The sequence below is a fragment of the Pipra filicauda genome, unplaced genomic scaffold (assembly GCF_003945595.2).
Source record: "Pipra filicauda isolate LSUMZ 115617 unplaced genomic scaffold, ASM394559v2 scaffold278_size1010298_pilon, whole genome shotgun sequence".
Lineage (NCBI taxonomy): Eukaryota > Metazoa > Chordata > Aves > Passeriformes > Pipridae > Pipra > Pipra filicauda.
The window spans coordinates 918249-944586 of record NW_024104396.1 but is presented as its reverse complement, the minus strand read 5'-3'; the positions used below and the strand labels follow the sequence as shown (position 1 = coordinate 944586).

General features: G+C 58.7%; 1 protein-coding gene across 1 annotated transcript; it reads left to right on the top strand.

Annotated features, from left to right (window-relative positions):
* Positions 1-3039: 3039 nt before the first annotated feature.
* On the top strand, positions 3040-22963 carry ARID3C (AT-rich interaction domain 3C). Its single transcript, XM_027722227.2, has 8 exons — positions 3040-3098; positions 3751-4080; positions 16141-16213; positions 19838-20021; positions 20282-20526; positions 20839-21108; positions 21272-21361; positions 22142-22963. The coding sequence occupies exons 1-8, from the start codon at positions 3060-3062 to the stop codon at positions 22282-22284; spliced, it is 1374 nt and encodes a 457-aa protein (XP_027578028.2). The 5' UTR covers positions 3040-3059; the 3' UTR covers positions 22285-22963.
* Positions 22964-26338: the final 3375 nt, after the last annotated feature.

Below are 26338 nucleotides of genomic sequence, written 5' to 3'. Positions count from 1 at the left end.
CTGCTCCGAGTATCTCTCACTCCACTCCACTGTCTGCTGTGCCCGTCTATACCTCCACTATCTATCTGTGCTGCCTCAACCACAGCTGTCAATAGCCCTTTGGGGAATTTCTCTCCAGCTGGGAGCATCACTGGACCCCATCAGTACAAAACGCTGAGCCGGAGGGTGGAGGTGACATGGTCCTGCTTGCTGCACCGAGGAGAGCCTGAGCACAGACGTACTTCATGACACAAGTGCAGAACCCCAAAACTGCTGTTGTCACTGTGCAGGCTCTAAAGAGGAACTGAGTCGTGCTGGTCAGGCTGGTCCCTTGGTGGCCAAGTCCAAGGCGACGGGGCATGTTGCACCCCCTGGAGACCTTGGTTTTGCCACTTAGCCAGCCTAGCCACATCCCACATCCCTGGGTGCTACACTGACCCAAGCATCTCAACCCCTCTGCCTTGGAGAAGGGGAGCTTCACCAAACACCTGCCTGTTGAGCCTTGGAGTAGTCCCACTACCATTACCAAGTCTGTCTCATCCCACCCAGCCCAGCCTTCAGTGTGCAGTGGATCAGGCACAGCCCAGAGCAGAGGGTGCCAGCACCCTGGGGTGCAAAGCAGCAGCACTGTGAGGGGAGGCTGGAGCCATGGAGGATGGGTGTCCGTGCAATGAGTCCTGGGGGTCATCTGGCTCAGTGGATCCCTCTGGAATAGGGCCAGGTCTCATCTTCCCAGTGGCAATTCAACAAGAATGCCAGCCACCAACAAACTAATGATCAGAGGGGCTGACAAGCACCGGGAGGTCCCTACCTCTGCTGCAGCTGGATGGGATAGGCCAGCACAAGCTACAGCTGTCCAGCCCTGAAATAGGACAGCCGACAGCTAATTCATCTCCTGTGCAAACATAAACAGCGTCTGGGGGCCCTGCAGGGTCGGGAGCTGCCCTGCTTTCCCAGGGAAGGGTCTGATATTTCCGGGAGAGCCTCTCTGGTGAGCGTGCTGCACTATGTTCAGTGCGGCTGGGGTGCCAGGAGCCCAAGAAGCCCTGAGAATCATCAGTGCCATGGCAAAACAAGGGGCAGTTTCTCCAGAGATGCTCACAGGGAAGCTGGAGAGCCCAGAAGTAGAAGCTTTTCCCCACAAAAGGAAATAGTGAAGGGGGCAGAGGATCAGCCCAGGCCATGAAGCCTGACAGCAAAGTCAGCCCCTGCCACAGCCACGGTCAGCGGCTGTTTCCGCAAGACGCTCCAAGGAAAAGGAAGGATTTTGCTCATGCTGGCTGCCCCTGGCCTCTGCACCACACAGGTGGCTGTGGAGGGGACAGGGCCAGCAGCCCTTGGCACCCAAGCTCTGTCATTCCATGCCACTGATACCCAGTGCAGCAGCATGAAGTCTCAGTGACCAACTGCTCTGGTTATGGGATGGAGCCAAAGCCACAGTCCCGGTGATGTGGGATGACACTGCTCCCCAGAGATTCATGCAGACCCTGCAGCTGCCCTGGCCAAAAAAAGCCCAAGGAAAAGCAGGCACCTCCTTTGCCTCCTGGAGAAGTTTCCTCCATAAAAATGAGGTCAGGAAAAACTGGCGGGCAGGCAGGTGGAGGGGGAGTGAGGAAACAGTGTGGGGAAGCTGCCAGCAGGTGAAGCCCTGTGCTTCCCCATGGCCTCTGGCCCACCCAGAGCAGTGAGATGCTATGTCCTCACTCCATCTTACATCCTTGTCTGACATCTGGAAACATGCTTGATGATACCCTTGTTCCACAGTTTACTCCATTGCAAGCAGGACTACAGGGCAAACCAGCAGCACTGAGCCACTCCAGTGACAGAGGAGGTGCTTGGTCTTATCCCACCCGTGCCAGGAAGCCTATCTGGGCATCCAGGCCACACTGCAGTCTGATCCCTTCAACCAGGGAACAGGCACACACAGCATTCCTCAGGAGAATCCCTCAGAGGTGAGGGCAGGCTCAGTCCCCACCATGGGACATTGCTGCTGGATGAGGATGTAGTCAGGGTTCAGCACTTGGAGCTTGCCCTAAACATCCCTTTGCAGCTGCACATGGATTGACACCCAAATCACCCCCAAATACAGGCACGTGCACCCACCTGCCTGTGCAACAGCACACCCCCCCCACCTCTCCTGACACGGACTGCACACACCAACAGGTGAACACACAAAACACACACATGCAGATATAAGCATGTATTATTGTCCCCAGCAGCAAACACACACACATGTGCTCACACTGCAGGCGTGTAATGCACTCACCTCCCCCAGCAGGCACAGATACAGGTGTGCTCAGACACCCTGCACACACGTGTGGTGGGTGCTCGTCTGTCTCAGTGTGCACATACCTATGCATTCAAGCAATGAACACACACACTCACAAAAGACCTTCTCCCAGCACACACAGATATCTACACACACACACCTCCGTAAAGGTGTGCAACGGGTGCAACACTCAAACATCTGTGCACAAACCCCTCGCGTACCCCTCCTATACAGTCCCCTCTCCTCACACATCGATGTGTGCACACCCGGAGAGCCTGCACGCACCCCCATGCACTCCCCTCTTCCAGCACCCCAAAGCACGCAAGAACACACAAAAATTGGGGGTCGCCCAGCCCCCTGCGCCTCCAGCCCCGGCCCCTCCTGCCGCTCCCCGCAGAGCGGCCCCGGGCTGGCTCTCGGCGGGCCCGGCCGGGGCGACCCTGCGGGGCTGCCGCAAGCCCGGCCCTCCCTGGGTGACTCCCTTGACGTGCGCTAGCAAATGGGAGCGGGGAGGGGTGTTGCTTCTGACTGCCACTTGTTGCAAAAAAAAAAAAAAAAAAAAAAAAAAAAAAAACAAAACAAAAAAAAAGAGAGAGAGAGCGGGGAAAAAAAAAAAAAAAAAAAGGAAGAAAGAGAGAAAGAAAGAAAAGAGGAAAAAATCCCACCCACCCTCATCTGCTGCGGAATAAAAGAAATATCGGCGGGCGCGGCGCCATGTGAGCGGCGGGTCGGGGCCGGGACCGGGCGGAGCAGCCGGCAGTGCCCCCCGGGACGGCGGGGCGAGCCCCGGGCGGCGCTCGGAGCCGGCGGCATGGTGGAAAACCCCAGCCTGGCGGCCAAACCCGCCCTGGTGAGGGACGGAGCGGTCGGAGGGGCCCCGGCAGGGCGGGAGTGCGCGGCGGGAGCGGGGTGGGGGCACCCGCGTCGGACAGGGAGCGGGATGGGGATCCCCGGTGGGAGCAAGAGGAGGGTCCCGGGAGGACCAGGGTGCCCGGTGGGAGCATCGGAGGGATCGGGACGGGGTCCCCGGGACGAGGCGGCGAGCGGCTAGATAGGAGACGGTTCCCGGTGGGACCGTCGGGGCGGAGGTCTCCGGTGGGAGCGGGAAGAGGGTACCCGGTAGGACGCGGTTCTCGGTGGAACAGGGGCGGGAGTCCCACCAGGACATGGGTCCGAAGCCGACCGAGAAGCGAGTAAGACAGTGACGGAGGTCCCGGGTCGGACCTGTCCCCGGTAGGAGCGGGAAGGGCGTCCACCGGAGGAGCGGGGATGTGGTACCGGAGGGCCGGGCCCCCCGTAGGGTGAGCGGGTGGTCCCGGCGGGGGGAGGCAGCCCCTCCGCAGCGGGAGCCGCGCCCGGCGCGGCGACGGTTCCGCAGGCAACTTTTGGGCAAGGCCCCCGGGAGCGGCTGGGAGAGCGGGTGGGGTAGGGGGTGCTTCCTCCCTTCCCTCCTCCTCCTGCTCCTCCGCCGGCGGCGCTGAGGCCGTGCCCTGTGCCCGCAGCCGGCCGCCCCGCCGCGGGGACCGGGGGCGGCGGGGGGGCTGCGCTTGGCGGCGGTGATGGAGAGCCTGCAGCGGCAGCAGGCGGCCCGCCTGGCCCGCGGCCCCGACGGCGCTCCCCGACGGCCCCCGGCCGAGCCCGGCCCCAGCCCGCCGCCCGCCGGTCCCCGCCGCCGCCCGGCCTCCGGCCCGCGCCCGCCGCCCGCCGCTCCGGGGGAGGAGGAAGAGGAGGAGGAGGAGGAGGAAGAGGAGGAGGAGGAGGAAGAAGGGGAGACCCGCGACCCGCCGCCGCCCCCACACCACGAGTGGACTTACGAGGAGCAGTTCAAGCAGGTAGGAGACATCGCTGCCCGTCACCAGCACCGGCTGCTCCGGGCAGGCATCCCCGGTGTCCCTCCAAGGCCCCCAAACTCGGGGTTCAGCCCTCTCTGAATGGGCACCTCTTATGCCCCCAAACTGCACCCAAACCCTGTCTGTGTCCCACCCTAAATGCTTAACCCCACACCCCATCCCAGTCCCAAGCCAAGCAGACAACCCCAGTACACCTATTAGCCCCAGATATTATTGCAATGCCATGCTAAATGAGAACCCCCAAGGTATCCATCCACTGCCCCCAAACCTCATCCCGGGAAAGTACAATCAGTGCAACCCAGCATCCCAGTCCCGGCTCCTCATCCTCCTCTAAATGAGTGCTCCCTGAATGCTCCTCACTGCCCCTGCCCCTAAGCCCTGTCCCACCCTAATAGGCATCCTCATGTGCTCCCCATCTCCCTGCCACCAAACTCTGTCTCACCCCTGCTTTGTGATTCCACCTCCTCAGTGTTCCCTTTGCCTGTCCACAGGCCCTGCATCATGATGGGGTGCCCCGTGTCCAGGCATCTCTCTGTGCCCACCTGCATCCCTGGTGCTTTCCGTAACAGGTAGAACAGGCTGACCCCTGTCCACAGAGGTTTTGCAGAGGTGAAAAAGGGCAAGGGCTCTGGTGTGCGTGGTTATCCCAAGGAGCCAGCAAGCCATGGAGCTGAGCTCCCTTGTGTCCCTGCAAGGGCCAGGTCATACTGTGGCTGGTAAATGCAGCCCAATGATTTCCTACATTGGAGGGAGCAGCACACTGATCCTGCTGCCTCGCTCCAGGTGGGCATGGGGGACACCCCTGTGCCACTGAGATCTGGTGCAGGGAAAGGGCTCATATATAGGATGGAAGAAAGATCTGCCTGTATTTAATGTGCTGGTTAGCGCATGGTGAGTGCCACTCCACACAAGGGTGTGGGCATGGAGTGCACAGCACCAGGCCAGGTTTGTGCTCCCCATGAGCTTCATTGTCAGGGAGAGAGGGGCACAGTGGGTGACAGGGAAGATGTGGTGAGGGGAGAGGACAGAGATGTCCCTGTACAGCTGGTGTGTGGCATTTTAGGATGGCACCGCTCAGGAACAGGAGGAGGAAGGCAGGTACTGCCTCATCCAGTTCTGGTGGGAGAGGATGGGAAGAGCAACAGGAACTCAACTTTTGGGTGTTATGGGGCCTTTTTTGTTTCAGGAGTGCTCAATACGTTGTTGTTTGGAGGGTCCAGGGCTCACCCACTGGGCACCTGCCTGCCTGTGAGGCAGCAGGTACAGGGGCATAGGCAGCACCTGCCTCGCGGCCATGCCCGGGGATGCTGACAGTGCCTGACGCTCCTTGAATCAGCCCGGGGAGGGCCGCGGTGGGTGAGCTGCACAGGCCAAACAGCTCGTCCGGGAAGTGTTACATTACACCCTGCTGCAGAGAAAAAGGCTGACTGTCCGGTTCCTGGGGTCAGCCAGGAGGTGGGAAGCAGCTCCTCCCTCCTGAGGAGGTTAGAGAAAGCATCCCTGGCATTTCTAGTCCTTCAGCCTCACGCCCTGCCCCTGGCTGGGGCTCCCTGTGCTCCTCGTGCAGGGCAGAGCATTGTGAATACTGGGAGAGAGATGGCAGGAGAGGTTGGGGTGTGAGATAAATCCTGCCATTACTTCCCAGGGCCAGAGCTGGCTCCTTCCTTGCTTGCTCTCTTTTGTTTTTTTTTTCCAATCATGATCGGAAAGGTGATGCACCCCTGCTCTGGAGACCCCCACCTGAGTTCCCACCTGATGGCATGTCCCAGACAGCCCAGGGAACAGTGGATGTCCCCCTGCAGTTTAAAGCAGGCTGTGGTGCCAGCTTGCTTTGTGGTCTGCAGGGTGGCTGTCATTCCCGTCCCTCCTCTGTCATCATGCAGGAGGGGACATACCCCTGCCTGGGAGGGACATGTCCTTGCTGGGCCCTCCCCAGGCTGCAGGGCTGTGGCTCACCCAGCCTGGGGAACAGGTTCTGTGCTCTCCACAGGGAGTAAGTGGGGAGGCTGTGCTTTGGCTTTTGGAGGTTTCCCAGGGGCTGGGCTGTGATGCTGCGGGAGGGAGGTGGGGGGAAAGCATGCTGGAAAGCTGCTGGGGCACTGGCAGTGTGGGCATGGGGGCCCCAGAACTGGAGAGAGACCCTGTGGTGACCAGGGCTATGTTTCCCACCAGGACTCCCTACCTGAAACTGCCCCAAGCCATCATGGCATCACCTGAGACAGGTCTCAAGGTTTGTCCTTGCTGTCATCCTTCTGGGTCAGTAGCATAGCTAAGTGAACAAGGACCACCAAGTCCAGGCTGTTTTGCAGAAGGTGGTCATGGAGACACTTCCCCATCTCTCTGCAGTGGGGAGGACACCCCTATGGGGATGGGTTGGTGGATTGGTGCAGGACCAGCCATGGAAGGGTTTCCACACAGTGCAGTGGTGCTAAGAAAGGGAGCAGCGAACAAGGGTGTGGTGGAGGAACCCCCTGAGGGTTAATAGGCAAATGCTGCTTTGCCTAGAGGAGCACTTTGGGGAAATATCCCCTGTGTTTGCCGTGGTTTTATATGCTTCCTGAGACACTGCTTTGGGGAGGTGGGGTGGGGGCTGGTGAGACCTTTGCTCTGACTGGGAGGGCCGCTCTGCTGTTAGGAGGTTGAGACCCCCTCACCCCTGCCTCTTGCATCAGCCCCTGGCGCCAGTTTATGTACATTGATAAGGACACATGGGTAGAGATCTGAGCAAAGGTCTGGGAGGTCTCCACACCCAGGGCTGTGAGGCAGCCCCAGCCCTGAGGTGGGGGGCACCGAGTGGGGTCTGACCGTGCACTACCCATGAACCCCAACTTCCTCAAGGACGGAGATGCTGCCAAGTTGCAGTGCTGTGGTGCTGCATCACATTTGACTTGGAGGGCACTGATTAAGAGCTTGGCATTGCTGGTGCCAGCTCAGCTCCATGAACTCAGTTTTCCTGCCAGGGGAGCTCCGCTTATACACAGGGATGGGTGCTCTCGTTGCCTCTAGGCGATGGAAGAACACCACCAGATCCCCAGGCTTCCTTCTCTGTCCCCCAGGGCAGGAGGGATTCAAACACCTGGGCTTTGTGTCCAGCTGTCAGTGGAGTGTTTGCTGGCAGGAGGATGCCTTCCCTGCCAGGGCCCCACCAGAATGTTCAGACCCATCTGTGGTTGGGGGAAACAGGACCCTCTGAAGCTCCTTCCTCCCTTCCCAAGAGCAGCTGACAGGGGTGAGCCCCAGCCAGCCCTTTAGGGACTCTCAGGTATCTAGTGGCCTCAGCAGTGAATTTGGGGGTGGCTGGTTTTGCCAGCAGCTGTTTGCCATCATCCTCGGCCTAATCCTGGTTCGTCCTCCCTCCTGCCCTGCCTGTCCCTGATACTGGCAGTTGCCTCTTGCACCCACCTGCCTGTCCCTTACATGCATTTAGGGAGGGCTTGCCAGCTGTGAATGCAGTCACTCACATCTCAAAGCCTAGAGGAAAGTGCCCCAAGTTGGCTGTAGCCACAGACCTCCTCGTGCCACAGATCTCCACCTCATGCCTTGGAGTCACCCCAAAATGTGGTGGTAAGGTCTGTGATTTGCTTTCTTCTGTGGTGGTCTCACTGAGAGATTGAGGGAATGGAGGCAGGAATGTCCAGGGAATGGAGGGAGAGGCTGAGGAGGGGGAGCCTGGGGAGAGGGAAGTGGTCTCCATGCCCCAGCCCCCTCCTCGCCTCCAGCGCATCTTCAACCCAGGTGCAGCAACAACAACTGAAGGGCTCCCAGAGCTAAATTAGAGAGTCTCTGGTTACACTGCGGAGGCAGGGAGGGGGGTGGATGTGGTGTGTTTGCTCTTGTCCACGTCTGCCTGGAGGCTTCTATCCAGCAAACTTGTGGGCAGAGCTCTGCTGCTAGTCCGGGACCACCTGCAGCGGGAAGGTGGCATCAGCAGCAAGGGTCAGTGTGCTAATCCCCAGAGCTACAACAGCTCCAGCAGCTCAGCATGAGTGCAGGGCACAGGGCAGGAGCAAGGGGCTGCTGGGGTACAACTGGGAGTGAATACAGAAGTGTTTTGGGGGTGTGTGTGCATACAGACCAGAGTGAGTGCATGGACCCATGTTAGTGCCCATGTAAATGTGGGGGTACGTGTCTAATCCTTTGTGAGAGCTGATGCGCGTGTGTGGATCTGTGAGTGCTCCTGTGTTTAGCAATCCTTGGGAGACCCTGTGTGTCTGTATGGATCCGTAGACTGTGCAAACGTGTATGAACCCATGTGAGAGCTGGAACGGGCTTATGGATCTGTACGAGTGTGTGGGTGTGTATGCACCCATACGTGTGTGTGTAGGGATGTGTATGAGACCACGTGTATGTGTGTGCCCACACACGTGTGGTGTCCCAGTGTGTGTGACCACATGCATGCACGTACCACTGTCTCTGTGTATGGAATTGCATGGACCCATGGGTGTTTGAGGCAGGGTCTGGGGGCTGAGCCCCCTCCAAGACCACCTCTGCTCCCGTTCTCCAGCCCGGCGTGCTGAGCAGTCCTGGTGTGTGCCAGCCCCCTGCTCCCCCTGCTGCCCCAGGGCACTTCCCAGTCCCACTGCAGCCTGGGGAGTGCTGGGAGCCTGAGGAGCTGCCATGACACCATTTTCCAGCTGGGGGTCCTGATCGCTTGAGGCTGGGGGCTCCAGAGAGGACATGTAAAAACTAGTTGAGGGTGTGAGAATAAAGACGCTTTGGAGGTCAAAGGAGCACTGTCAGGAGCCCCCATCCTGCAGCTGCCTCTGGCACCCTCCTCAGCCGCCTCCCCAAGATCAGATGCGAGTGGAGAATTTGGAGGGTGATGCACCCCCACACCAACCTGGGGCCTCTGATCATCCACTAACTGGAATAATAATGGAAGTAAATTCCCCACGCTGGCAGCCAGCTGGGCAGGGCTGCAGCAGGGAGGTTAGATCTTGGGTGGTGGACTTTGGTCCAAAGGCCATTTTGCAGCTGTGTGGGGGTGTGGGAGCGAGCTCAGGTGTGCGTGGGGGTGAGTGTGCATAGGGGACAGGCTGTATAGGATTGTGTGAGTGTGCACAGGAGGGACGTGTAGGAACATATGAGCATGCACAGGAGGGGGGCACGTGTGTGGGCATGCACATTAGTGGTTGTGCATGGGGAGAGTGTGTAAAGGGGATGGATGGATGTGCACAAGGATTGTATGTGCACAGGAAGAGTGCATAGGGGTGTGTAAGTGTGCATAGGGTCTGAGCAGAGGGGGAGCATATTTAGGGGCTGTGTGAGCATCCATAGTGGGGCTGTTTGTCCAAGGATGTTGAGTCCAGGGTGAGTTGCACAAGGAGAGCAGGCACAAGATTGTGTGCATCTGCAGAGCAGGCTGTTATGTGCATGAGTGTGCAGAGGGTGAGCATAACTGCGTTCCCTGGGGTACAGGGCAGCCAGTGGTGATGCCTGCTTTGGTGGGGCTGTTCTCCCCTGTAGGCTGCAGCTTGGGGCTGCTCCATCGTGGATCCAGAGCTCACATCCCGGGTCTGTGGCAGGGCATAGGTGACCACCAGCCCCAAATGCTCTTTCTCCTTGGGCACTCAGCTCTTTGGAGGCCAAGACAGGGACTAGGGTTGCCTGCATGGGGGAGCCGGGTGGGGGGGGCCACCAGCCCTTTCTCTCACATCATCCCTTCAAAGCAGACAGAGGAAGGGGATGGGGCCAGAGGTGCACAAGGGGGAGCAGCCAGTGCACATCCCAGGCACGCACACAGCCTGCCCCCCCCCAGGTATGCGCCCCCATACTCACTCAGCCCTATAGAGGGTGTGTTCGTGCACAGACCCCCAGGACGTGCCCTGTGTGCACACACAGGGTGTGCATGTGGATGTCCCCCGGGAACACCTGGGGTGGTGCTGGTGATGAACAGGATCCCAGGACTCTGATCACCCCAGGAGGGATCGAAGGCAGGGGGGTGTCCCACGACTTCAGTCACTCAGGGAGGGATCGTGAGGGAGACAAGAATGGAGAGGGAGGCAGATATGAGGAGCAAGGCAAGGCTGGAGGGGGAGGCAGTGGTGTGGCAAGCACCAGCAGGTCAGGGAGGTTAACCCGAACAAATCTGCTCATTGACTCCCTGCCTGCTCAGCCATGAACGAGTAACAAGGCGCTGATCTTGGGGGACGCGCGTTCCCCGGGAAGCGAGACCACCCCACGCCGTGCTGCAGCCCCCAGACAGATGGGGCACACAGCAGGACGGGGCCATGGATGGCACCCACAGTGGCACCACACAGCATGTTTCCTCTGCGTCCAGCCCTTGGGGGAGCTGAGCCGGTACCCTGTGCCTCAGCTTCCCCTCCTGCAAAATGTGTTGAGCAGGAGGCTGGGGACCCTGTGAGCCCCCCCACTTCACCCTGGGGCTGTGGGCAGGGGGCTGCCCGTCTCAAGGCCAGCTCTGCCAGCACACAGTCCCTCACCTTGCACAGAGCCGGGTTAATGTTTGCAGCAGGCAGCCCTCCCGGGAGCGGCAGTAGCTGCTGTGGCGGGGAGGGGGGTTTTAATGACCTGCCGGATCTGCCGCATTATCAGCGCTGATTAAACCTGCTGCTCTATAAAGCGCCGTTAAATATTAAGCATGATGAAAGGCTCTTGGGGGGGAGCCACGGCTCTGGGGGAGGTCTCCAAACGGAGGTGTCCAGCCCCACCGGTGGGGCGACCGCTGCAGTTGGCGATGTTGGGGTGAGCGAGCATCTTGGCACCCGTCGGGGCTGTGGGGTCAGGGGAGTAGCGTACCCCCAGGAACCAGCAGTGCCTTCGAATGCAGCCGTCGTCCCAGCAGAGCCGTCCCATAACCATTAACTTATTAACAACTGGTGGCAGAGGCGAGTGGTGGCTCACAAGGTCAGGGGGTGGTTTGTGCCTGGCGGGAAGTGAACTGCCCCCCAACTCTGGCAGAAGGGATGGGGAGGAGGGACCCACAACCCCTTAGCTTCTTGTGTGTGGTCTATGGCTGAGGGGTTCTAACTGTGGACACTGTTGCGTGTCCAATCCCTGTACTCCCAGGTGTACAGGGCTGTGCCTCAAATGGCAATAGCCAGTTTCCTTGATGACCTGCAGAGTAAACTGAGGCACTCATGGCTATTCCCCCTATGTTATCAGGGAGCAGGGTAGAACCAATTCCAGTGTCTGGGTGCCTGGTTGGTGTGCATCATTTCCCTGAGGGAAGAAGCCAGAGACCCCCATTCAGAGGCGACAGTGGTGCTCTGGAGGGGTGCAGTGACTTCAAAACAGTGTGTCAGTGGTCAGCCCCCCGTGGCGTGTGGCTGCACCCCAGGAGGCCGGGGAAGCAGGGAGACAAGTGTTACCTGAGTGCCCTGCGTGAACAGGGGCCAGATGGAAAAATTAGCAGTGCAGATAATCAATGTGGTGCATATTAAGCGGCTCAGGGTTAGGGGGGGGTTTGCAAGGTGGGGGGGAGCTGAGCTGGGTCCGGGATCGATACAACTCATATTAAGTGGATTAAATCCTGGCTTCCGATCCGAGCCCTGGCTGCCAGCAGGAGGTGGCAGCTGAGCAAGGGCTGCGCGGGGTCCCGCTGAGAGCTGAGATTGCTTCCCTTGGCAGCAATGCCCTGGCGTGAGTGTGCAGGGGCCCACTGAGGCAGGGCAGCCTGGAAATGCCTGTGGGGTGCCTTAGGACCTTACCACATCCTTCCACCGTCCAGGGAATCAGCTAGGCTAAGTGGTCTCAGGAACCCCAGCTCCATCCCTGCAGGCCCCCCTGGCTCCAGGAGAGGCATCTCCTGGGTGAATGAGTGAAGCTAACAATGTTATTTGATTGTGGTGAGGAGGAGGAGGCACAAGGTTTATTCACGTGCCTTTAATAAACCATGTTCGACCCGCTGACCTTTAACCTGCCTGACAAGCGCTGTTATCCCCACCCCTTAAGGAATATAGATGTCGCTATGGCAGTGGGATGACAGGAGGGAGCAGGGTCCCAGGGCTGCACCCCGGGTGGGGTGGGGGATGAGGACATTCTGCCCTAGTCCTGCACCAGCACTCAGGCAGCGGTGCCAGGTGGAGTTGGGGTGGTGCTGGGGTTCCGTGGCTGATGGGGTGGCCAAGCACCGTGGACCCCAGAGTCCCCGAGGTCGGCAGGGCAGAGCTGCACTGCGCACTGGTGGGGTATCGATCCCGGGACTTGACAGTTTAATACTTCTGTTTATAGAGGAATATAGTTACATCGATGGCGTTAAATGAGTTACTAATTATATCAATACAAACACGATTAAAAGGGTCCTTGCTCATAGGTCACCACAAGCAGGAGCCGCTGCTTGTGTTGCACAACTGCCCCCAGGCAAGGCCCACTTCACTGCTCCGAGGCACATGGCTGGGGCAGCATGTGCCCCTGCAGGGTGGGGTGTGTCCACCCACATAGAGTGCCTGGCTGGGGTTGTGCATGTATGTGTGGGATTGTGTGGATACAGCTGTGGTGTGTGTGCTCCACTGGTGGTGTGTGTTCCAGTCTCGGTCTGAGCGTGCCCATCTGGGGTAGTGTGTTCCAGTCAGGGGCTGTGGATGCACATATTGAAGTTCTGTGTGCACGTAACAGCAATGTGCATGTTCCATCTAGGGTTGGGTGTGCATGTTTGGGGCTGTGCGTGGCTGTCTGGGGCTACATCTGCCTGTCTGGGGCTGTGTGTGCCCCTCTGGGGTTGTGCAGGCCTGTCTAAAATTGTGCATGTACATATGGGGTGTGTGCCCATGCACGTGTGGGGTTGTGGATGCTCGTGCAGAGTGGTGTGTACCCATAAAAAGTCTGTGCGTGCCCACCTTGGGGTCATGCCAGCCCACCTGGGGCGGTACATGCCCGTGGGAGGCTGTGCCCATCCAGACATGGTTCCTGTGTAGGGATTTGTGCCTATGTGGGCTGGGCATGCGTGTGCAGGCTTGTGCACTCTCATGTGTTGTTCTTCTGTGCACGCTGATGCAAGGTTGTGCGTGCCTGTGCGGGGTTGTACGTGCCCATTCGAGCTTGCATGTGGCCCTGAGGAGGATGTGTGTCTGTGTACAGGGCTGTGCACGTGCTTGTGTGGAGTTGTGCAATGACCATAAGGGGTTGTGCACACTCATGGGGGCTGTGTGTACCCACACTTGTGGGGTTGTGCAAGCCCATACATGGTTGTGCATGCCTGTGTAGGGTTGTATATGCTTGCGTGGGCTTGTACACACCCATGTGGGGTTGTCAGCCCTCGTGGGGTTATGTAGAGCCAGGTGAGGTGTGTATGACTCAGGAGAGTTCTGATCTGCCTCTTAGATGGTCAGTCCCCAAGTGAGGTGGGAGGGGACCACAGTCCCCACCCTGCAGGAGGAGGAGCAGGGTGAGCAACAGGACCCAGAGCCCTGGGTTATGGATGGAGTTGGATTTCTCTGGGGATAGGGCTGAACGATAGGTCCCTTCTTGCCTGGAGTCTGTAGCAGACCACCACCTATGCCACCACCCATGCTACCGCTGTGTCACTCCTGTGAAGCTGTGATGGCAGGATGCCTTTACCATCCTTGTCTGGGACTCAGCTCCCACCCCCCATGAGTGGGAATCCCCCAAAACCACCTCCTCTCCAGCCTGAGCATCCCCAAAATTGAGGGAACACCTGGTGCATCCCAGTGTACCCAAGGACCTCACCGTCTGGTTCCCTGTTACTCAGCTCTGCTCTTGTCTCCACTTAAAAGCTGACCTTTGTCCCCCGTTGGATGTAACATGTTTTTGCATCTCAGTGCCCCACAGATAAAAGGTTAGGGGTTAATAAACAGTGGAAAAATAGAACCTGGCACTTGGTGGTCACACCTGTTTTGGGGGCTGGAGTCAGTAGCAGCCCGTTCTGGGTGGGATCCTGCCTGGCTTGTTAGGAAGGAGAAACACAAGTGGCACCCTGGGTCACAGCAGGGGTGTGGGTGCAGAAACTCAACCACTGGTGATCCCCGGGAAGGCCGTGGCTTCCCCTTGCTGTGGGATGAGTGGTGGTTGCCAGTTTTGGGGCATTTGTTCCTGCTTTGACAAGCCAGGAGATTTCAGGGGATGTAAACGGGCTTGATGGGGAGTGGTGGGGGTCGGAGCCCTTCCACAGGCAAGGAAATGCAGGCAAAGCCTGGCCGACACAGCCTTCCTGGGGCAGAAATCAAAGCAGCCTCCTGGAGCTCTGCTCTGAGCCTGACCTAGTTACTGTAATCGATGGCTCGAGGAGCTCCTGGGAAAGAACAGGCAATGAGGAGGGGGCACCGGGCAAGGCAGGGAACACCACGATGGAGGAGAGGGACAGGGTGCTGGCACCCAGGGGTCAGGGCACTCCCAGAGCAAACAGCTGCAAGGAGGGGATGGGTGAGTGGGATCTAGAGAGCAAGGAAGCAGCACAGGTGGAACACCACGGAGCCAGGCAGTTCAGCACCAGTGTGCATGGTGTGAGTCTGGCAGTAGCACCCACAGACCAGTTCAGGTACAAGCAGTTAGCACCCTGACAAAGGACAGGCAGCTGGCACCGTGCGTTAGATGAGGGACCGTGTTAGATGTGTCTCTTCAGTGACAGGAACCATGGGGTGTCTGTAGGAGCATCCCTGCATCCTCACATCCTCATATGGCCCCATGTCCCTTCCACCCCTGCATCCCTACATCTCCATGTCCCCCAAGTCCCTTCATCCCTATATCCTTATATTCCCATGTCCCTGCATTCATGTGTCCTCATTGAATCCCTACATCGCCCTGCCCCCGAGTCCCTGCAACTCCACATCCCTACGTTCCCATACCCCTGCACCCGTACATCCCCATATCACTGCATTCACGTCCCCATCGCGTCCCTGCATCCCCCCCATCCCCACGTCCCATGTCTCTGCAGCCTGATGTCCCTAAAGCACAGCTCCTTTTATCTGTCTGGTGAATGATGTGCTGGGAGGGGGGGGAGGGTGTGCTCCCTTTCTATTGGTTTTTAACGGCCTTTCCCAGCACAATTGTTTTTTAAACGACTCTATTTTGTGCCTGACTTTGTTTTCCAGCTTGCATTTCTTTGTATATGTTTTGGAAATCCATTCTGGACTGCTGAGTTTTGTTTCTTTTCAATGGCTTTAAATTCTTGCCGGGCTTGCTGGGAGGAATTGGTGTCTATAGCGTCTTCGATTGGTGCTAATTTTTCCTTCATGTGCTCTGACTTTTACTGCTGGGCCATCGATCTGGCGGGCTCCAATTTGTCATGGTCACTCAGGCGCTGTGCTGGAATCAGGCGAGCCCCGACTTTCGCACGGAGCCGGCACTTCACGTCCCTGGCGTAGGGGCTGCACTCGCCTCCCCGGTGCTGTCCCTCAGCTCAGCTCAGCTCAGCTCGGGGGTTGTGTCCGTGTGTCTGGACCTGCATCCACCCAGCACACTTAAGTATCCTCACAGTGTGCATCTGTACAACTGTGTGCTCACTCACCGGCTTGCAAACGCATCAGTGCACCCACAAACTTACTGGGGCAGCCCCAGTGCTGGCAGCTCCCTCACAGTAACCAGTGCCATGGCCAGGCCAATTTTCCCTGCCCTGGCATGGGACCAGCCTCTCCACTGTGCAGGTGGACATGTGTCCCTGTGAGGGATGAAATCTGAGGATGATGCTGATCCTGTGCTGGGACTCGGTGAACACCAGCACTGAGCAGTGCTGAGCCAGAGAAGAGCTGAGCAGGGCTGCGCATCCTGATCCCAGGGTCTGGCCTGGGGTTTGCTGATGCCCCTGGGCTGAAACACTGATTCCTCCACCTAAGAAGGTAAGGAACAGGGGGAAACTGAAGCACTGACTCAGCATCTCTGCAGCAAAGGTACAAAATAGTGGTTTTTAGGAAGCCCACACCAGACCCCAGGCACAGGGAGAGTCCAGTGCTGCAGCACAGAGGGTGTGTTAGGGGGTTCTGTCCGTGGTGCACACAGAGCCTTTTGTTGCTGACAGAGCAGGAACGTGGGGCCAGGGATGATGCCAGGTCCTGGCACAGCCAGGACCCTCTGCCTTTCTCACCTCCAAGTGCCAGCAGCACTGACCCCTCTCTCTCCTGCCCCCAGCTCTACGAACTGGATGAGGACCCAAAACGCAAGGAGTTCCTGGATGACCTCTTTGGCTTCATGCAGAAGAGAGGTAAAGGTGGGTGGCTGGGGTGGGTGTCAGTGTCTCACCCCGGCCTCAGCTGCTGGCAGGGGCTCATGGTGTGATCCTCTCGGGTCTGAGCTGCTCCAGATCACTGCGAAATCCCCAGGCAGGTCCTGCGGTGCCTTCCCTGGCCCCCCCCGCAGCCCCAGGCTGGGGCAGCTGTCCATGCCGATTGCCCGTCAGCGATCCCAGCACAGATGCCCACTGGGAACGCCCGGTGGGGATGGCCATTAGCATACCCCTCGGAGACAAGCGATAGCAACACCCGTTAATGATACCCATTAGCAGTTTTCAGGGCGTTTTAGTGATGCCTGGTCCGAATGCCCTTGGCAGTGCCCATTAGGGCTCCTCAGCAGCAGCACCTGGTGAGGATGCCCACCACCAGCATATCTCAGCGACGCCCATGGTGTGCAGGACTGGGGCCCGCGCCGGGCACCCAGGGGTTAAGGGCTCACCAGCCAACCCATCCTCATCGGAAATCTTTGCTATCGGCATGGGGGGCCGTGCCGGCTCCCGGGGACTCGATAAATGCTTTAACCTTCGCCCTCCCCGGCCGGGCCTCCGACAATTAAAAGTTGCCGAGCGCGGGCGTGTGGGCGGCCGTATTAATTAGAGCCTTTTGCTGGTGTGTGGATTAATGAACAAGCCGCTCGATAGCCAGTAAACCCCAGGCAGAGGTTAATGCCGAGCTAATTAACAGGGGAAGGCTAAAGGGGGGGGGGGCGGGAGCAGCGGAGCTGGCCTGTGTGTGGGGTGAGGGAGGGCAGAAAGGGGCAGTTGCCCTCGTGCCCTGCCCGTAGGAAGGGTGGTGAGGGTACTCTCCTGTCTGTGGGGCTGCAGGGGTTGACTTTTGGGTCAGACTGAGACACCACAACCTTGTTTCACTCAGTGCTGTGCTGTGGGGTGCCGGCACAGCCACGGGGCTCATGCTGGAGCTAGGCTGGAGCTGGTGGAAGGGCTGGGTACTGCCCTTATGGGTGCCCCCTGATCCCCCTGGCCCTGGTGCAGGGCTATGGGGAGCGAATGGGAGCATCAGTGCTGTTTCGGCCCCCCAGCATCCATCAGCTGCAAGATTCATGGGCTGTTCTGCGGCTTCATTATCTCTCTTTCCAGAGCTAATTAACTCCCTCGCTATTGGGGCCGGGGCTAATTAAGTAAGTGCCTGCTGGTCTGGGGAGGAGGGAGGGAGCTGCTCGCTTCCCTGATGGTGCTCTATTCTACTCGTTCTGTGTGGGGCTGTCCGGCTCCTGTGCCCGCTGTCCCCTTCGTCCTTTATTTCCTCCAAGTGGGTGCCGTCCCCCTGGGGAGGGCAGGCAGGGATGCAGGTGTGTAGTTATGGGTGTGCACAAGCCTGTTGGAGGAGTTGGTGATTTTGGAGTCAGGTAGCAAAGAAAAAGAGGACCAGGGGGGCTGTGGGGCAGTGACGGGACTCTCAGGGTCATCAGGAACTGGGTAAGAAGCACCCATGGATGAGCCATGGCAGCTGCTTCTGTGGCACTCAGGGGTTCACAGGCAGGCCTGTGACACCCAGGCTGTGTCCCCAGGGTGGCAGTGGGCCAGAAGGGATTAATGCCCACAGGGTGAACCCTAATGAAAGAGGATGTGTCCCCCCTATGTCTGTCAGGGCAGTTTCAGCACTGACGTTTGGCAGCAGGGTGGAAAATTAGCAGGGCTGAAAAATGGGTTGGGCACAGCCCCTCTGAAGCCACCCCATGGCACAAGGGCCTACCTGGCCACAGTGGTTAATGGGGGTGATACCACCACCCCCATCAGATACAGGCTACAGGCAGTGGGGCACCTTATCCCCATGCCCCAACTTCTGCAGGACCCCAAAAGCAGCAAGCTGGGTCATAGGGGGGCTGTTTCTGTATTTGCTCACCAGGGATCTACAGCCCCCCCCCCATCTCCCTGCCAAGCTGAGGGCCCTGCTGATAACACGGGACCGTTAATCAATCAAGGCGCTAATTGCAGCACCACAATGGCTGCATCACCTCCCTGGGCTTTTGTGGCCCTCGCCCTGGCTGGGGCCGGGACCATCACTCTGCGGGGACGCAGACAAGTGCCTTTGTCAGTAGGACAGGCATCGGCTGCCCGCCCGCACAGCCGTGAGATTAATGGCGAGCCACTCTCACTGGCCACCAGGGCTGGAGAGGGGGAAAGAGACAAAAACAGTCCATGGGCCATTGAGTGGGGGATGAGACCCTGCAAACTCGCATTTGGGAGGGAGGGAGAGCCCTTGAATTGCACCTCCCCCCCCCCGAGGTGATGGGGCTCATGCCAGCAGCCCCCACCAGGGCTGGTGAGGTACTGACAGCAGATATCAAGTCAATATCTCTGCCTTTTTCCCAGGAGGATAAACTCTCCCCCTTCCCGACCCGGTGAACAACACAGTCACACACACAAAAAAAAAAAAAAAAAAAGTTAAATGAACTCAGTAAAAGAATAAAAAGAGCTCATTTTTCAGGCTTATGTGAAGAAGCCGAGCCAATATCAGGGCCATAAATTAGGGATGCTGGAGGATGGCGGTGAATGACGGCTTCGTTTGAGGGGCGAAGCACGGTCGTGACAGCCTCCCCCGGCCAAATGGATGGCTTTCCAATACTGCCTGTGCCCCGCCGCCTCGCAGAAGGAATAAATATGGGGTGGAATGGGACAGGATGGGATGGGGTGGGATGGGATGTGATGCTTGTCCCTCCTCTGCCCTGCTGCAGCTTTCAGCCACTGCCCAGACCATTGCCCCGAGGTGCCAAGGGTGTGGGGCTATTTGGGGGTGCTGAGAAAGTGGGGAGGGGGTTGTAACCAGACCTGGTGGCTGTGGAGACCATGCTGGTCTATATTGGGCTCACAGAACCCTGGTGACCCCATGGCCTCGGTGAGGGGGGTGATCCTGGGCGACCAGGGGCCAGAGTCTCTACTAAGGGTACTTCAAGGGGTTTGGGGTCAGGTCTCTTGAGGCAGGGCACCGAAGACCTTTAAGCAGTGGGAGGTGCTGGAGGCATCTTTGAGTTTGAGAGGTTTTTCAGGGACTCTTGTGAGTGTCTCTGTGTGGGGCTGGGAGGGAAAACCTGTCCACAGATTGTAGGGTGAGTCTTTCCAGAAGGGTTGTGAGGGGCATCCCTCTTCAGAGAGATTGTAAGGTGGGTCCCTTCTTAAAGTTTAGATGGAGTCTCTCTTTGTGGGGCTCTGAAAGGGTGTTACACAGTGAATCCTTCTAGGATGCTCTGAGAGATTTTGTGGATTAATGCTCTGTAGAGAGCTCTAAAAATTGCAGAGGCACAACCTTTTCTAAGGGAGTCTGAAGAGGACACTGCCCATCCCACTGTGGCTCCACATGCCAGCTGAGAGCATACCTGGCCCCACTGACAGCTCCATCAAAGGTGACCCTGTGCCAGCATCCCGGGGTCTCCCCTGCTCCTGAGCAGAGTGCCACTCTCCCAGGCACCCTGGGGTCCTGTCTGCACCCCAGTGTACCCGTGGGCATGGAGAGATGTGTCTCTCATTGTGGGTACCTGCAGTGACAATGGGGAGAAGGTGGAGGCTGTGTCCCCAGGTAATAAGGGCCCCTGTGGGCTCCCCCCACACCCTTTTCTGTCTCCTTTGTGCGTCTGGAAGGGACACCAGTGAACCGCATCCCCATCATGGCCAAGCAAGTGCTGGACCTGTACACCCTGTACCGGCTGGTGACAGACAAGGGTGGCCTGGTCGAAGTCATCAACAAGAAGATCTGGCGGGAGATCACCAAGGGCCTCAACCTACCTACCTCCATCACCAGCGCTGCCTTCACCCTCCGCACACAGTGAGTGCCCGGCAGCGAGGGCAGGTGGGAGCACCTGCCCTGGGGCACCCACCCTGCCCTGGGGCACCCACCCTGCCCTGGGGCACCCACTGGCTTAGCTCTCCCAGAGCCCTGAGTGGGGTCTGACATGGACAGCCTCAAAAGTGGTTGGAGGGCTCTGCCCCTTCGCAAGTGCAATCCCTGCCCTGAGCCCAGCTCAGCATGGGGCTTGCTGGGAGGTGCGTGATGCTGGATCTCATCCTGGCTCTCTCCCTGTGCAGATACATGAAGTACCTGTATCCCTACGAATGTGAGAAGCGGGCACTCAGCTCTCCCGGGGAGCTCCAAGCTGCCATTGACAGCAACCGCCGGGAGGGACGGAGGCAGACCTTCGGCACAGCACTCTTCAACTACTCGCCAGCCAGCACCCAAGCCCTGCTGGGCGCGCCCAAAATGCCTCTGCCAGCTCTCAGCATCTCCACACACACCTGTGGCCAGCTCAGCCAAGTGCACGGTGTTAAGAAAGGTGGGTGAGGATCACATCTGCCCTGCGGCAGCCGTCTCTTCCCGGGGATGGATACTACTCCAGGAGCAGGATGTTCCCTGTCTGCTCTTGCTCTTTTTGCTTGGGGAAAATACGAGAAATTTTGTTCCTTTAGTCCCTTTCTGGAACTGAGAAAAGTTTATTTCTGCTGGCTTTGGAGGATGACCAAACCCAGATGATGCAGGGGATGGTGGCCCACCCTGCCCTGTGCTGGTGGGATGAAGTAGCACCAGCCGGGGATGGTGGGGTGGAGTGGGGATGAGGGGCCCCGCTGAGGTCTCTTGGTTGTTGCAGAGGACGGCATGCTGACGGCAGCAGTGCCGGGGCGCATCGCTATCCCCGTGGGACTGGCTGGTCACCACCTCACAGCAGCTCAAGCAGCAGCTGCCTCGCAGGCAGTGGTGCTGGAGCAGCTGCGGGAGAAGCTGGAGACAGGGGAGCCCCCGGAGAAGAAGGTGGCCCTGACAGCAGAGGAGCAGCAGCGGCTGGTGCAACACGCACTGCAGCACAACCTCCTGGCTGTGGCCTCCCAGTTCCCTATGAACGTCAAGATCTCCAACCGAGGTAACGAGGTGCAGCACCTCAGCTTGGGCTCACCCTGTCCCCAGGTGGGAGCGGCAGCGGCTGGAGAGGAGCATGGATGCCCAAAGGATCCTTGCTTCTCTCTCTAAGGCAGGTTCTTGTTTCTGTTTCTCTTAACACTCATATTGGTATTTCCTTTCCCCAGATGACAGACAGGAGACCGCATTGAACCTGTCCACCAACGGCATTAGCAGTATCAACATGTCAATAGAAATAAATGGAGTTGTCTACACAGGTAAATAGAAGGGCCGCTTGGCCTGTGTAATTGCGGCCGGGAAATCCAATAACTTATAGCCACTGCCTGGCCAGCAAGTCCTTCCTTCAATCTGATGTCTTTACTATAAAATCCATCGTAATGAAGTGGCAGGGCCTGGGGAGAGGGGGCAGGAGAAGGAGGGGGTCAGCAAGGGTGGAAATTGGCCCACAGCAGGTGCTAGCAATGAAGGGCCAATGTGGGGGATGGACAGACTCAGGCTGAGAAGTGAGCCTGCCCTTAGGGTCATCTCCCATCCCAGAATCCTGCAGGCAGGGCTTGGATTTGAGCTCACCCCGATGCTAGTGTGCCCAGAGGATCTCTGGCTGGGTGGTGGGTTTGGCTGGTTACAGAGCATGGTGTTGGGTGCAGGGGAAGGTGTTGGGGTGCTTTGCTGGAGCAGAGGATCCTTTGGGGTGCCACTGTGCACCTACGTGGCCAAGCAGTTCATCCCATGTCCCTCAACTCCATACCTGCCCTGCTGAGACACCCCTCAATTAAAATCGATGGCTTTTCCTTCAGGACTTAAATATTTAACGAGCCAGAAAGGTCAGGGCTAATCAGCATGTGGGGCTGCCAGCCAAATGGGCCCAGGCCACCCCACAGGCAGCCTCATGCGTGTGGAGACAGCAGAAGGTGATGAGGGGGAGATGGAGCCCCCATGGGTATTCGTCCCACACTCCCCAGCCTGGGTGCTGGGGGGAAGGTGAGCAGATCCCCCAACCCTGGGCTTGCCCTCACCCCCTTGCTCTTGCTCCCCAGGTGTCCTGTTCGCCCGCCGGCCCTCAGCTGCCCCGGCACCTGGTGGAGGGAGCACCCAGACCCGTCCGAACCCCATGCCTGCCCCAAACCCCCTGCTCCCACCCTCCTCTCACAGCCACACTCCCACCAGCGCCTCACCGTAAGGCAGAGGCCTGAGAGCACCCTGAAAGCAGCTGGGGGTGCCCAGGGTGTGGGGGGCTGAGCTGTGGGACCCCACTGGGCCGCCACGGTGGGATGGGGGACCCCAAGGTGCCTCTTGCTCCAGTACTGAGCTGTGTCCATGCAAGGCCCTGAACACCCAGGTGGGCCCTTTTGTCCCTTGTCCCCGTGCGTGCTCTCTGACACGCACACACCTCTTCTTTCCCAAGGCACTGCCCCCAGGTGACCCCCTGTACATCTCCTGCTGCCCTGCTGCCTGGGGCACCCCCTGGGACCTGCATGCTGCATCCCCTACATCCTGCAGCCCCTGTACCCACCTCAATGCACGCACTGCTGCCCCTGTACACACCTCGATGCATACACTGCACCCCCAGTGCACACACTGCATCCCCTTGGTGCCCACGTGAGGTCTCCATGCACACCCTCCATGCAAATGCTGCAGGCACAGTACTCTGCAGCCCCTGTAAACTGTAGCCCCATATACACTGCAGCCCCTATATATATACTGCACCCCCTACCCACTGCAGATGCCCCTACCCAGTCCTCCTGCGCTGCCTGGGCTTGCTGCCCCTGCCCTGAGACACCCCCAGGGTGGTGGCATCTCAGCCCCCCAGGTCCTCAGCTCAGGGGGTGTCACCCTGGTGGGGGCAAATAATGGGGATATTGGTGGGAATGGTGGGGGTGGAGCTTATTGAGGTGGGGCTGGGGTTGGGGGTTAATATTGGGGGTGAGGGTTGAGGGCATGGAGGCCCAGCAGAGCCCCCCCACCACCAAAGACTGCCCAGATGCCAGAGTCCCCCAGCCGGAGGGTGGGGAGACAGCGGGCACTCCAAACTACCTCGTTGGGGCTGGGCGGGCTCCTCCTCCGCCTGCCTGCACCCCAGGGTGCCAGAGCAGATGAGTGCGGAGCAAGGCTCACCTCTACCTCAGCGTGGGGGGCTCGGCATCGCCAGTCCTGCCCCCACGCTCCCATCGCAGCTGTGCGACTCCATGTATCCATTAAAGGAAACAAATTGCTGAACCAAACCAGTGTCGAGGGGTGGTGTGCATGACAGGGTACCAAGCTCCTCCAGGGCCCTGTTTGGGGGTGCAGGACAGCCCTGCAGCCTGTGGTACCCCGGGGTATCAGCTCTAATGCCTGAGGTTTCACAGCCCGCCTCATGTTTGCCTCCAGTGCAAGGATTGCCTCAGTTTCTGGGAGCTCTGAGTTGCAAACAGGTGCCCTACATCTACCAGAGCCCTCAAGCACAGGCTGCATCATACTGGGCACCAGTTCCAGTCATGGCAGCCAGGCCATGAGGCTCCCTTCCCCTCCAAGCTCCCTGTGGCAGCTCATCCTTGGGTGGGGATCCCATTAGGCCGCCTCTGCCAGGCAAGGAACAGGGCCCTGGGGCTGCTGGGACCACGGCCATGGGGCTGTGAGGTTGCACCTAGTGAGTTGCCAGCAGTGCTGGGCCAGCCTGGCACCTGGGCAGTGCCCACAGAGGACACAGGTGACCCAGGTGGGGCTGGGAGGCACAGACGTATGCGTGGGTGGTCACGGGTGCGTGTATGGGTGCACATGGAAAGGCACGGAGATGTTCAGGCACTCAGTCACCACACACCTGCCCAGATCACTTCTGCTCCCTTGTACAAAGGCGATGGCATTCACACTCACACGTGTGGGCAGATGCATGTGCTCCCACAAGCACTTGCACACACGTGCAGCCACCCGTACACATGAAGAGGCACGAGGAGCTCCCATGGGACAGACACCCCAGCCAGAGGCAGCCACAAGGACAGGTCCACCCTGGCATCCATTAAGCCAGGTCCCTGGTACCCAAGGGGACAGATACTCTTGATTGAAAGTCCCCCCTTGGGACAGACCCAGCCCCCTGAGAAAACCTCCAGCTCTTGGAGACACCCCCAACTACTACCACAGTTACTCAGGGACAGCCCCAGCCCAGCCGAAGGGGACATTCACAGTCCCTCAGAGACAGCCCCAGCCCCTCGGGGACGCCCCCAGTCCCCCGGGGACAGCCTCAACCCGGACCCCCGATCCCACCCGTGTAATGCGGTCGCTGTCCAGAGTGCTGCAGCAGCGCTGCCCGCCCCGGACCTGTCCTCGGGGGCAGGGGAACGTGGGGACGCGGCCGGGACATGGAGGATAAGGGTGTCACGCTAGGGACGCTATGGGAACACGCGGGTGACACAGTACCCCTGCAGAGGACCCTCGGTCTGCCGGGTCCGGCTCTAATATCTATGTCCCGGGTTGGGGGCAAGTCTGTGAACGTGTGTGGGGGGTGTACGTGTTTGTGAGCGTGCCAAGCGGAGCCAGAGTGGGATTGATGGAGCCTTAATTGGGGTCTTGTGTCCCTTGTCACTGCTGTGAAGTGCTGACCACAGCTCATCGAGCACCAGAGCCCCAGGGAGCCAGGAGGGCACACACGGGCCCACATCCCCACTCATTACCAGGCTCGAGGGGTGATGTGTGTTTCCATGCTCCCTGGGGGGCTTGGGGACACAGCTGCTGTCACCTGAGTAACCAGCCGTGATTGATGCCCACTTCCCCATGTCCTGCAGGGACTGTAATTGAGCAGGAGGGAGGAGACGGAGGATGAGGGGACAATCCAGCCTTGCAGGAGGCACGCTGGATCCAGCTTCAGTACCACTCTGGGGGCAGCTGCTGGGGGTGTTCGTGTGCCACTGCAGGCTCCAGGGATGGGGACAGGCTTCCTCTCAGCCCAAAGGGGCAGGGGGCAGACTCCCTGTGCTCTGTGCTGGGCTGTGGGCAGCCAGCGCTGCAGCTTCAGCTCCATTCCAAGGCTTGCAAACTGGATGGGACTCTAAAGGGTGCATGAGGACAGTCCCAAAGCCCCTCAGTGCTTGAGTCCTAGGACTGCCCAGGTTTCTTACCTCGGGGACGTAGGTGATCTGTGACCCTCCAATACAAGCATTTGTGTTTTTGAGGCATTGACCATCATGCTGGGCCCAAGCCATGATAGAGGTGGTACCATCTAAGCACAGAGCAGCATTGTGTGCACAGCCCCCAGGCCCCCTGCAGCCCCCGGGTACTTCTGCTAATGAAGCCATTTCTATTTGTCGCCTTTGTGGAACAAAGCTCAGCTCTTCCTCTCTGAAGATCTCAGCTATCGATCCTTGGGAAAAAAGGCAGAGCACATGAAGCCTCAGCTTCCTCCTGCTGCCAGAATGCTCTGCACAGCTCCTGCAGGGTTATTTGGGGGGCAGAGGGGATGCTGGGGCACTGGGCCACCCCACAGGTCCCTCCTGCAGCCTGGCAGGCCTGTACAACTCTCAGCAGGAAAACATCTAGAAGGACAAAGATTTTTCAGGGCACAGTGGGTTTAGCTTTCAGCAAAGGGGAGTGGGAGGGTCCCCAAAGCCACTCAACCCACATTACTAGCCATATTAACAAAGTACTCTCTATTGCCATATGGTTTGGAGCTAAAAGAGTGGCCTGGAACCTTGACTTGATGTCCCCTGGTGCCTAGGGCGTGGTGGTGCAACACCCAGCCCCATGTTCATTCTGGGCATGACAGGGCAGTGGCTGTGTGAGCCCTGGGGTGCAGGGGATGTTATCAAAAGGCGCTTTGGAAACTCACAGCATCATTAGGGTTGGAAGGGACTTCTGGAGATCATCCAGTCCAACCTCCCTGCCAAGGCAAAGTCACCTGGAGCAGGTGACACAGGAATGTGTGGGATTGGAATGTCTCCAGAAAGGGAGACTCCACAACCACCCTGGGCAGCCTGTTCTAGTGCTCTGTCACCCTCAACATGAAGAAGTTCTTCCTCATGTTGAAGTGGAATTTCTTGTGGTTTAGTTTACAGCCATTGCTCCTCATCCTGTCGCTGGGAACCACTGAAAAGGGTCTGGCACCATCCTCCTGGCACCTGCCTAAGATATTTATATGCATTGATGAGATCCCCTCTCAGTCTTCTCCAGACTAAACAGGCCCAGCTCCCACAGTCTCTGCTCATAAGAGAGATGCTCCAGACCCATCCCCATCTTTGTGGCCTCCACTGGACCCTCTCCAGTAT

Bases quoted from the DNA above. Each gene is read 5' to 3' on its own strand.
- ARID3C (XM_027722227.2), top strand. From the start codon at position 3,060: ATGGTGGAAAACCCCAGCCTGGCGGCCAAACCCGCCCTG. The intron at 16,214-19,837 runs GTAAAGGTGGGT...TGCGTCTGGAAG, and splicing joins TGGCTTCATGCAGAAGAGAG to GGACACCAGTGAACCGCATC. The intron at 20,527-20,838 runs GTGGGTGAGGAT...TGGTTGTTGCAG, and splicing joins AGTGCACGGTGTTAAGAAAG to AGGACGGCATGCTGACGGCA.